Genomic DNA, 12,231 nt, shown 5'->3' with positions numbered 1-12,231 from the left:
CATGTCTTGGACTATTCTGGAGTTGCTCCTCAAACCTTTTGAATGGCACATCTATTTTAAGGCATCTTTCCTGTTTCGTAATATTTCTACACAAATGTTGTCTGATAATGCAGATAACTGCAAAAAGCTTTCAGAGAAATTTAGAGTGGGAAGATGGTGTAGATTTGCTGACAATTGAGGCTTAAATGTGTGGTAATTGAAGCATAGCAGATTGATTGGTTCAGGGCTATCAAAACCCTTTAACATAATTGTCTTCCATGCATTTGGGAATGTTATTGTTTTGAGGAATGAGAAAAATTGAAATTGGACTCTTGGATTACATTTTCACATTATATGTAATGTTTTTGCACCACAAGTTTAACATGTCTGTGAGAGATCTGAATTGTAGGCTTCCCTTCTGGCAGAACGACCAAACGGAAGCAGTCATTTTATGATGGGGAAGGAGGGAGCCCTCAAGGGGTTTGCCACATTCCCATGGCAGATCCATTCTGCAACCAAATGCGGCAGGTACATCAGACCCGTCTGGATTACCATTGAAAACCAAGACCAAATGCAGGGTTTTGACATAGATCCATGTTGTGGCTGGGGTTGAGTGCAGATTCCTCGAGTATGTGGACCCTTGGCATGCTGTTTGATCCAGATATGTGTGCGCGCAGGTGATGATTGCTGCAGCGAAAGAACTTTCTTTGCGCTTCCACGACTGTGGTACCGTGGTAACAATTGAAGGACCACGTTTTTCTTCTCGTGCTGAAAGCAAATTGTATCGTTCTTGGGGATGCGATCTTGTCAACATGACACTCATTCCTGAGGTGGTTCTGGCTATGGAGCTTGGCCTCTGCTATTGTTCTGTCGCAATGGCAACCGATTATGACTGCTGGAAGACGGATGAAGGCCCGGTGCGTTCTCGTAACTTCACGAAGCTAATGACCGACAATTATTCTTCAGATGCTGGCTTTTTAACTCTATGCTTCTGGGTTCCCATGTGTTTATATTTTTAAAATCTTTTTATATTATATAAATAAAAGGACTCTATCTGTTTGTCTGTTTCCGATCTCACTCTTGCCACTTCATGCATCGTCACCAAACCCTGTTGGCATAACTGAACAATAGTTGCCAATTCTGTTTACAGCATTCAAATTTACTTCCAACTCGTCCATTTATTCCTTTCTACATTGTCAAAAGTAGACGTTTCTTGAAGCATCCACTGTTTGATGAAGTCGTGGCATTCTTGTGGGTGGCACTACTGGATGACATAAATCGAGTGAGCCATTTCAACATTAAGCGGCAACTTCCATACACACTGTTATGTATAGGGTATCTCAACACTGTCACTCATTGAGTTAATAAGCTGTTTTTTTGGTGATTTATTGTTATCAATCAGACTTGTAAAATATGCCAAAATGTGTTGTTCAATTCTATGGAAAAGGTCATATAGCAGTGTACAGTGCCTTCAGAAAGTATTCACATTTTGTTGTTTCAGCCTGAATTTAAAATGGATTGAGATTTGTTTCTGTCACTGATCTACATAGTCCGTGGGCTGAGTAGGGTTTACATGCACCACCCCCACAACTTAACTTCCCGGGTATGTCCATGTACCCCCCACCCTAGGGGTTAGGAAAAACCATGTTAACAGAAAAAAAACTCATTCCCAAGGTACCTCCCACGCATATTTTGATGTTACCCCCCCTGTGTCAGTGATTTCCGAAAATTAGGGGTAGGCGAAATTCAAATGGCCATAGCTTTTTACCTAGTCATCCTATGGTTGCATATGACCCCTCAAAATGTTTGTCCTGGGACACTCTTTACAATGATGTGTTATATGCAAATGAGGTCACTAATGAGGTCACCAGAGGTCAAACTATGAGGGAATGAGTTTTTTCTGTTAACATGGTTTTTCCTAACCCCTAGGGTAGGGGGGGGGGGGGGTACATGGACATACCCGGGAAGTTAAGTTGTGGGGGGGGGGGGGGGTGCATGTAAACCCTACTCAGCCCACGGACTAACACCCAATAGCCCATAATGTGAAAGCGAAAAATTGTTTTTCTATTTTTTAAACAAAATAATTTAAAATGAAATATCCAATTTACATAAGTATTCAACTCCCAATAAGTCAATACTTCATCGAAGTGCCTTTGGCAGTGATTACAGCTTTGAATCTTCTTGGGTATGTCTGTATTAGATTTGCATATCTGGATTTGGGGAGTTTCTCCCATTCTTCCTTGCATATTTGCTCAAGCTCTGTCAGGTTGGATGGGGAGTGTCAGTGAACAGCAATCAAGTCTTTCCACAGATTCTCAATAGGATTGAAGTCTGGACTTTGGCTGGGCCACTCAAGGACTTTCACGTTCATGTTTTGAAGCCATTCCAGTGTTGCTTTGGCTGTATGCTTGGGTTCATTGTCCTGTTGGAACATAAATCTTCAGCACAGTCTAAGGTCTTTTGCACTCTGAAGCGAGTTCTCCTCAAGGAATTGCCTGTATTTGCCTCCAATCATTCCTCCCTCTGTCCTTACAAGTCTCCCAGTCCCTGTCGCTGAAAGGCATCCCCATAGTATGATGCTGCCAGCACCATGCTTCATGGTAGGGATGGCGTTAGATGGGTGATTAGCTGTGCTCGATTTCCAGTTACCTCCCTGACAAAGGTCCTTCTTGCCCAGTTGCTCAGTTTGGTTGAACGGCGAGCTCTGGGAAGAGTCTGAGTCGTTCCATACCATTTCCTAATGATGGAGCTCACTGTACTCTTGGGAACTTTCAACACTATAAATTGTTTTATACCCGTTCCCAGATCTATGCCTCCTCACAATTCTGTCTCGGAGTTCTACGGACAGTTCCTTGTTCTTCATGGTAGAGTTTCTGCTCTGACATGTACTGTCAACTGTGGGACCTTATATAGAAAGGCGTGTTTCTTTCTAAATCATGTCCAATCAATTTAATTGACTACAGGTGGACTCCAAGTTGTAGAGATATATCGAGGATGATCAAAGGAAATTTGACGAAAATGAAAATTGACGGAAAGAGAGTGGCAATCATATGTGTGGGGAAAATTGCATGCTGAGTCAGGGTTGCCGAGATAGCTCAGATGGCAGAGCACTGGTACTGTTTTCCAGAGGACCTGGGTTCGATTCCTGGTCTGGGCATGTAATATTCCCACAAATATCAATTTAATTATTTATAATCCTGTTCATTCATCTAAAAAAAACCAAAATATTCACTTGTTTTACCTCTTTTTATAATATAATATATAGTTTCATTGGTTAGGCTGCTGGGTGGTACAATCTGGATGGGTCGCAATTCCGGCACAGGATACTTGACTGCAAGTGCAGGAATCTGTAATTGACTGCAGATAGCTCGCCCTTCGCTTTGAGGCCTTTAACATCCACCAACTAATGCTAGCAAATGGGACACCCAGTTTAATGCCCATGCAAGGGCCGACACATTGAGGAACCGTCCTGCATGCGAAACACCAGGATGGCATTTTATAGATGGGTTGAGGTTTCAACCCATCCTAGACAGCTGAGGCAAGTCTGCATACCTCTTTGTTGTCCTGCCAGCTCTTCCTACAGGATGGCTACTTAAAATACTGAACAAAATAGCCACGCAGGCCAGATCAAAACATGCCGTACGCCGTATCTGGCCTGTGGGCCAGGGGTTCCACATGCCTAATCTAAAGACATGGCCAGTTGTATTATTTTTTCTGGCTTACTACAATGGCCAGTAAACTAACTGTCTGTGAACATTTATGAAACAAATAATATTACGTTGGGTTGGTGCCAGCACAAGGCCAAAAAAGTTGTCGGTCTTTGGTATTCCCCAGGCACCAGTTGATTACATCTTTTTTTTAAATCAAAACCACAATCGCATCAATTTCACTTAGCTGCATATTTTTTCCCATAATGCCAGTTTCCAACTGGAGCAAGATATACACGAGGGGTGGAGCAGATGCAATGGAAACTGATGAATGTCCCTTTTCTTATGTGGATATGTGCTGTTGTACAATGTTTAAACTATGCCTTGCCTTTATGTTCTTGTTACTGTGCACAGGTGAATGTGGAACATGTGATGACAACATTGAAAGATAACTCTATAAAAACAACAAAACTCATTCGGCAAGTTGTTCCATGTCTTGCTGCCATGGAATGGGACCATTGTCGTCAGAGCATGCAGGTCAGGATGCACTTGGAAAATAAGACTTCTGTTTTCTTTTTGACTAGCACTGAACCCGTCTCTTTGCTAAGTATTTGAACAACACATCTTGTGTACAGGTAGTGGACAGCAAAATGGAAACATCTGGGTAAATGAGGGACACTAAGAAACATCTTCCACATGTGTGGCCCATGTGTTAATTTAGCAAATAACATCCCAGCATGCTTCGGGTCATGAATAAAAATGCTGCACAAGCCTGGTTGTCTATAATTATGGCTCGTGTGGCTGCAAGAGGAGACCCCTAAATGCCCCCATCCACAGAGCACGTGTGGTTGCCCAATGGTTTGGTGAGCATGATGCTGATGTTATCCATATGCCATGACCTTCTCAGTCATCAGATCTGAACCCAATCGAGCATTTATACGATATTCTGGAATGATGCCTGAGACAGCATTTTCCATCTCCATCAAACAAGGTGTGAGTTGATTGACTTTGCGCATCCCTCCTGCAGAATTCCAGATGCTAGTGGACTCTATGCCACGATGCATACAGGCTGTACTGGCCGCACGTGGTGGCCCAACACCCTATTAAGTGACTTCACATTGGTGTTTCCATTTTTTTTTTTTGTCTACTACCTGTATGTTACAGTACAATAATAGTTTGACAGTCAATATTTGAAAGTTTTTTTTATTCCAAAATCATTTTGTTTAGTTCTACCAACCCAGCATTAATCTTAGTAATACGCACACTTATTTGCCAACTAACAATATTATGAATTTGTTTTATGTTCCCAGGGATGAGACGTTCGGTTTTATTTATTTATTTAAGTGTTGCAAATGATATGATGGCAGAAGATTCTCATTAGTCAGGGCCCTTAGGGATATTTTGGTTCAAATTCTTCCAAAAGCATCAAATTTGGCGCAGATGTTGCCCATGCCATACTCTTTCAATTTTTGACGGGCGCCAAGGGCAGTATGATCCGGGGACCATACCGGTCCATCCCGCCATGTCACCTGACCTATGACGTCATAATTAGGATGTGCATCCAATCACATGGCGACTATAGGTGGTCAAAGTTCAAAATGAATCGATCGAAAAATGAAGGCAGGGATCCATTTTTAAGGTTTTCATAAAATCCAATATGGCCGCCAGGTCACATGACCTATGACGTCATATTTATGACATGTATACATGAACCCGGATCATGATCGCACAAAAATTAAACACAAGGATATGGCATACAGTTCATAAAACATCAAAATCCATACCTTTGTAATTAGACTGATGAACTGCATATGCCTGAAAATTAGGAAATAGACATGTAAATATTTCCTCTAATTGTCAAAAATAAGGTCAGAATTCGATTACCCAACCCAGAAACATAAAATGGTGAACCTCACGTAAAGACAAAAAACTCAAAAACCGACATGTTTGACTCAAATGACCTTTAAGATGACCTTGAGGGTTGACCTTGACCTCAAATCATCAAAATAACATCATAATTGGATTCCTCGACCTCGAAAACCCCTGAAAAGTTGTATCATACATGATTCCAACCCTTTTGGTTATTTAACTGATTTTCCTCTAATCCGGGTGGCGGCCATTTAGTATTTCGCCAATATGGGCCCCCCGGGGGGGGGGAGGGCGCCCGTCTTGGCGCCCATCAAAAATCGAAAGAGTATGGCATGGGAAACACCTGGGCCAAATTTGGTGCTTTTGGAAGAATTTGAACCAAACGGGCCCAAAATATCCCTAAGGGCCCTGACTACATGGGGCCCACAAGGCTAACCCCCACTCTAGCAGGGAAAATAGCCTTAAAATGCCTGTTGTTGTTTTGTTGCAAGTGTTGCAAATGGCAATTCTCATTGAGTCATGAATAATATACCGCACCATCAAGACCTAGCCTAGCGCTATACGTAATGCTGTAATGACGTCCCAGACGTAAGAACTTCTGACGACTACACCTCCATCTTACTGAATCCGTCATCCCAATGCCTTGCATCTGGCATTTGGCCCGTCGCCTACAGATATCAGAAAGAGTCAGATATATGGGTTATGTTGTTCAACTGCCATCATATCAGCAAAGCGACGGGATGGGTTGAATGCTGGACGCTGGGATGACGTGTACATCCGTCTAGCCTAGCGCTAGATGTAATGCTGTATTGACGTCCCAGCGAAAAGAGCATGACAGACAAAGGTACGGGCACAACTGGAGATTGGACTCTGTCACCTTGAAAATAAATTATTCCACATAATACAAACTTTAACTGTTACCATTGTGTATGCTGTAAGTGACATCCATTTGGGATAATCCCAGTATTGCGCAATAATTTTTTTTTTTCTTTTTTAAAGGAGAGTCTGGGATTTGTTGTACAAAAATTATTATTGTTGTTGTAGGTTGTTAGAAAATTGTTCTGATTTTGAAGTTTTGTCTTGGGCAGATTTGATGTTGGTTCAGCTTATAAACATATTGTAATGCCTTTTTCCCTCCAAAAGAAGGAAATAAATGGTATGATGCACAAACTAAAATATGTTAAGATGCACTAACTGAAAAAAACATTCATTTATTTGTAAATTATGCGAATGACTTTGTGTGTTTAGGCCCTGACAAAAACAGCAGTGATGCACCCAGATGACTGAGCAGCAACTGCAGAATACGACGTGCACGTAGAACGGAAGAAAGCGAGTACGAAGCAGAGTAGGTTCATTTGCTGCAAAAATGACTGGTGACCAAAATTTAAAAAGTGTGCAGCGCATTTATTTGTGCTTCGAGTGATGCAGTCGAGTTAATTAATAAAAAGGAAGTATGTTCTTTTTGAAACGATGTTTTACATACATTGAGTGCCTCAAACCAAAAGGTATCCATTGTCCATACTCGTGTCGTTGGACCAGAAACAAACTGAGCATGCGATTTACAGTGGTAGCATTCAACGTTTGTGGGATTCTGTCGAAATGTACTTTCTCTGGGCAAAAGTACTTCCTGTCGTTTGGCTTGACCCCCACATAACATGGATGTGTTTTTGTAAACTTCTGCGATAATTAAAACTGCACGTAACATCTCCATATTGTTTAACGTGGTGTGGTCTCAAATGAAGCATTTGACATGATAAAGTAATAAACATTTATTCGGTACTAAAAAAGTACCGCATAGTTATTGAGAATATCTGTTCTTCATGAGCAAAACGTTTATCCTCCATATCTGCCATTTGGAAACGGCCTGTATTTGCTTCGGTCCGAACGGCAGCAACGTCGTAGCCAAATGCATCAAAGTTCCACGGCCGCAGTTCTGCCAGGCCGCCTCTGGACTAACTGATAATTCTGGTGTGGCAAAGCAGGGTCACCAAGGTGTGGTCATTGGCTGAGGGTTTTGTAGATATGACATCACAACAGCTGAAATAGACAACCTGTAGACAGAACAGTGGGTGCTTAATTATTAAAATAAGTAATGGTTTATACTTGTTAGTAGTTTTGAAACATCACAGCTTTCCTTTTGCAATTTTCACTTTGGCAAGAGGAAACATCCAAAATATGGCATTACAAATCTGTAGTGATAGATACTACTTGTGATTAAAACCAGAAAGCTGTAAGAGAGAAAGTATAAAAACACCGGTGAACTCACATAAAGCTGCTCATCATTTGTTTGGTGTCTTCAGAACTGCGAGAATTGGCAAAACTGATGAAAGAGCAGTACACGGCCACCCAGGCACACCACTTGAGCTGTCCAGAAGGGGGAAGTTTTATTTCGCAACTGATCTCGATTTTATTTCTGAAACATTGTACAATGCAAAATAAGCGATTTATTTTTATTCTACAATGCCTTGATAGATAATAAGGTTTTAAGGACATCGCACCTTCAACATAAGCCCACACATGCTGAATATCATGCCCAAAAGATTCATGTAGTCTGGTGTTGGGTCCTCCAGTGATTGATTCGTTTCTGACGACGGAGGTTTGTACCTGCAAATACAGACATCACAGTCAACCCACATATCATGACTTTGTCAGTTCTGGCTGAAAGTGTGGTTTCACTTGGTAGGTCTGAGAAGGGATAAAGAGGTCAATGTCAGCACGGACCCACTCGGTAACGGCAGCTTCAGAGGGGTTGCGACAGAGGATTGAGTTCCAGTGAATGTCGGCAAGAAAAGAATGAAAGCCATCCCGGTCAGCTTTGCTTCATTGCAAGACAGTTTGATGGGCAGGATGAACAACAGTTGATAGGGAGGAGTAAGAAACCTGAACTTTGATGTTGACATGATCAGAGCTTTCTAGCAGGGGCAGCATCTTTGCAGAAAACTCCCAGGATTTGAGCAAAAAAACAGATCAAGAAGATACCTTTTTTCTTTCAGAAGATCAAGAAGTTTTCAGTAACTCGATAAAGAAGTTTAATGCACTGTCACCAGGAGCATCTGTGCTGTTACAGTGGACTATCCATTCTTTGTGATGGACAGTAAAGTCTCCAGGGACCATAATATTAGCAGTTGAATGTCAAGAAAGTGCCATAATCAATCCAAAAAAAAAACAAGAAAAAGCAATCGGATATTGCAGACCTTCGCCCAGTCGTGTTTTTTTTGTGGTTTTTAAGGCTTTTGTGTTAAAAACAAATATGGCGGCCGAACCACGTGACCGATGTAGTCATAGTTATATTTTTTCTCCCAGAATTTATCCCTAGATGACGCTCAAGAAATTATCTTCATCGATGAAGTTTTGTACTTGTCTAATTATGACGTCATAATGGAGGCACCTATGACATCATCATTAACATACATTATTCCCCATGGAGAGTTCTTTACAATGAGCTATGTCTCAATTTTTAACTCAACTGGACTATGTCCAGCTGAGTTTTTGTCGACACCCAGTGTCCGCCATCTGTCTGTCTGTCATCTGTAAACGATGTCTACGCTCTAAAAGTCACAAATATTGATTACATTTGATGAAATTTGTTATGCAGCATCTTTAAGACATAAACTAGTCTGGGATTGCATTTGGGCGTGGCAGGGCGGCCATATTGAAAAGTCAATTTTCATCATATTTTTAGCACATATAAACTATGTAGTTTGTGGTTCTATTATGCATATTCTAACCATATTGATATAGACCAGTTGAGTTCAGGTTCCATGGAACCTCTCTAGTTTTCTATGCAGTGCTTTCGGAGATATAGAGGTGCAAAGTTTTTTGGTTTTTCCAAGATGGCTCCCATGAGAAAGTGGAAAGTGATTCTATATTTGTCATGCTCAGTCACCCAACCCAATCCCAGCACATTCCTGTACCCATTTTGACTGCTCCAAGGTTAGACGATGTGTCAACTGTTTCCTTTTGTAAATTTACAACAATTCAAGTCACGACCACCAATTTTCATCTGATTGACTTGAAATTTGAAGAGGATTTGCATATCTGGTCACTGAATTCAACCACTAAGTATTTGAGGTGCACATAGGCCAACAACTTCTTTTCAGGACTTCACAAGTATTGTGCTATGCACAACATATTTGTTTGTTTGTTTGTTTGTGGTGTTTCTTTTCCCTGTGGTTAATTTTAAAAAACACATCTACCCAATCTATCTCACCCAGTCCTCATCATACCCAGTATCTATATGACTGTCTTTCTCACCTGAGCTTTCCAGAGCAGACAAACTAACTACATCAATCTCCAAATCATGGAATGCATTCGACGGAATAAATTCCAGATTTGGAGAAACATCTCTTCTTGAAGAGATTAACTTCTCAAATGAGCTGTGATGTCCGGATGTCTGTACGTCCATTATCTTTTTGCTATTTCTACCCCTCCCTCATCACCGAGCTGATTATTCTGAAACTTGACACATGAATACAAGACAGTAGCCCCCACAAGAGCATGGGCTTTGATTTTTCGATTTTGGATCATGGGGGCTCCCAGGGCAGGGAGGGGAGGGGAGGAGTTACCCCCTGAAACTTTGGATCCCTACTCGTCCCTTATTTACCAACCGATTGCTCTAAAACCCGATAAAACCCTTCTACTTGATGGTCCGCAGGATCGCTCTCTCTTAGATTTTTCACCTCCCAGAGGGTCTCCTAAGGGGGTTTTCCCAAATCAGCAGAAGTCTGAACTACAACCTCCCTCAAGAAATGACGGTCAGGCCGCTCGGGGCTATTTCTTTTATAATGCGTTTCAAACCTGACAAACTAATACCCTGTCACTCCAGGAAGGATTGTCAAGAAAACGCACCTCTCTATTTCCTTGGTCAGCAATAGCAAGAGAGTCGGTCTCTTGAACTTTTCAGCCATGACTTGTGGCCCAACCACATGCCAAAGCTATCTGCAGATTGGGGATCCTCAAGCATTCCAAGGCATTCCTTGAATTTTCGGCCTACAAGACCTCCGGCTGTAGCTCAACGGAGTTCTACTCTCCCCTGTGGGCTGGCACATCATAACATGCCTCTCCTCGAATCTGTGGAATAAAAAGCTCACAAAAATATTAGCATAATCCCTCAATGAGGCCAAAGTACAAGCCCCGTTGCCTTCACATCACAGGTAGATTTATGGCCTTTATATTTCAACACTCTCTGCTCTCTCAGTCCTTCAATCCTCCCCAACAACTCCAGGATGCATGCCTTCCAGTTCCAGTAAACCCGGCTGGTTAAGACTCCCAAAATGAAAGCTTCCTGCACAACTCAACTCTTTTGTTCCCATTTTCGCTTGTTTGTAGACTGCCCTTCCTGACGCTCTTCAATCCCACTGTTCTCTGCATGGTTTCAGGCGGACGGTGGGTTGGCCGGATGGTCTCGAGGTGTGCACACTTGTTTCTAAGCTGTCTCGCCTAGGTTCGAATCCCGACCCTGGTGTTTTACAGGAAGGGTGATTCATCAATGTGTGCCTTCAAACAGGTGTCATGTCTGCTGGCATTAGTTGGTGTACGTTAAAGATCCCACGGTCTCCTTCGCGAAGAGTAGGCGAGCTATCACATCACCAACACCCTGGGCAAATTACAAATTCCCACCCTGACCAGCAGAGGGCCATGAGCAGCACGGCCACGCCCTCAGCCAATGATGCTACCCCACAGCCTTGTCCATGAAAGAAGAAGAGGAAGCCGATGGTGCACCACCATTTCACGTCATCCCTGATCCACCACACTAACCTCACTCCCTCACCTGCAGGTTGATGTTACATCTCTTCCTCTACCTGTTTGTTCATTGTCAAAGTGCTTACTCTTTGGTGAGCCTCGATCTTGTATCCAAAACAGTGACATCTCCAAGATTCCAAATGAGGGCATTAAATGCTGCGTTGGCAAAAACAGAACTCAGAAGGAATAGCGGAGCGGAGTGCATTCCCCTTTGAGCTGTGAACCCTGGAGTACAAAACTGTGAATAATCGTACCAGTGATTAATACTTTGGGGTCAATAAGACATGTGAAATTGAGAAATGTGGTGACATATCGCATTAGCCGAACGTCGTGCTCTTCCACAAAGTACGTACGCTCTTGTGAAGACGGTGTGGTCTCACCTCTGGATCTTGCTGGGCCGGTGAGGGTCAGAGCTGTTGTTCGAAGACATCGAGGCGGTCGCTATGGCGGGGTCTTATTCCTATTCCTCCTCTTTATATTCCCTCACCTCCTCTGTTTCCCCCCTATGCCTTCTATTTTGTTCCTCTTTCTCTGGTTTCCTCTTCCAGCCGAGGCTGGCGTGACGCGATGACAGTTGTTGTTTATAGACGTCGCACCTCCTCATTTATAAAGGACTCAAACGTCAAAAACATTTTTATTTCTCAGGATTATTTCATTACAGATGACGAATTCAAAATTATATATTCACTTAGCCCAAGGGGTTTACGATTATGAAATCGCCTTTACAAGGTGTTTCACCTCCCCTGAATTTCTCCGCCACAGCAGAAATGGATTTTTTTTAGTCAGGAATCTGCTGAGAGGAATTTGCGGATTATTCGATGAAACGTTTTATGTTCATCAAGTGAAAAAACCGAAAACGATACCAGAATCTTTAATGTGTGTAAAGATGAGGTGCATGTTGTTAAACGTTACATTGCGGGTGGACTCTTCCGTCTCACGAACCTTCCATGTTTTGACAAGGAAATCGTGGGCGGAGTTAGTTATATCTTCTTAT

General features: G+C 42.3%; 2 protein-coding genes across 7 annotated transcripts in view; one reads left to right on the top strand and one right to left on the bottom strand.

The window, feature by feature from the left end:
• The window catches only part of MTAP (methylthioadenosine phosphorylase), a 70,028-nt gene extending 62,825 nt beyond the window's left edge, over positions 1 to 7,203 (top strand). For all 6 annotated transcript variants that reach the window (XM_078769732.1, XM_078769733.1, XM_078769730.1 and 3 more), the window contains 4 exons: positions 405 to 507; positions 657 to 896; positions 4,041 to 4,163; positions 6,744 to 7,203. In XM_078769732.1, the coding sequence (XP_078625858.1) occupies positions 405 to 507; positions 657 to 896; positions 4,041 to 4,163; positions 6,744 to 6,782 (505 nt within the window). In that variant the 3' untranslated portion in view covers positions 6,783 to 7,203. The remainder of the gene's footprint in view (positions 1 to 404; positions 508 to 656; positions 897 to 4,040; positions 4,164 to 6,743) is intronic.
• A 46-nt stretch (positions 7,204 to 7,249) lies between these two features.
• WDR83OS (WD repeat domain 83 opposite strand) lies at positions 7,250 to 12,029 on the bottom strand. Its single transcript, XM_068097158.2, has 4 exons — positions 11,618 to 12,029; positions 7,994 to 8,099; positions 7,762 to 7,859; positions 7,250 to 7,546 (listed from the first exon to the last, which is right to left on the bottom strand). Exons 1-4 carry the CDS (start codon positions 11,665 to 11,667, stop codon positions 7,480 to 7,482), a joined length of 321 nt encoding a protein of 106 aa, XP_067953259.1. The 5' UTR covers positions 11,668 to 12,029; the 3' UTR covers positions 7,250 to 7,479.
• Between the last annotated feature and the right edge of the window lie 202 nt (positions 12,030 to 12,231).

This window comes from Myxine glutinosa, chromosome 1 (assembly GCF_964187855.1).
Source record: "Myxine glutinosa chromosome 1, kmMyxGlut1.1, whole genome shotgun sequence".
NCBI classification, from domain to species: Eukaryota; Metazoa; Chordata; class Myxini; order Myxiniformes; family Myxinidae; genus Myxine; species Myxine glutinosa.
Note: the sequence above shows the minus strand (reverse complement) of the source record. Positions and strands in the feature narration are given on the sequence as shown.

Bases quoted from the DNA above. Each gene is read 5' to 3' on its own strand.
- WDR83OS (XM_068097158.2), bottom strand. From the start codon at position 11,667: ATGTCTTCGAACAACAGCTCTGACCCTCACCGGCCCAGCAAGATCCAG. The intron at 8,100-11,617 runs GTGAGACCACAC...CTGTATTTGCAG, and splicing joins CGGCCCAGCAAGATCCAGAG to GTACAAACCTCCGTCGTCAG. The intron at 7,547-7,761 runs GTGAGTTCACCG...TTCTGTCTACAG, and splicing joins CAAATGATGAGCAGCTTTAT to GTTGTCTATTTCAGCTGTTG.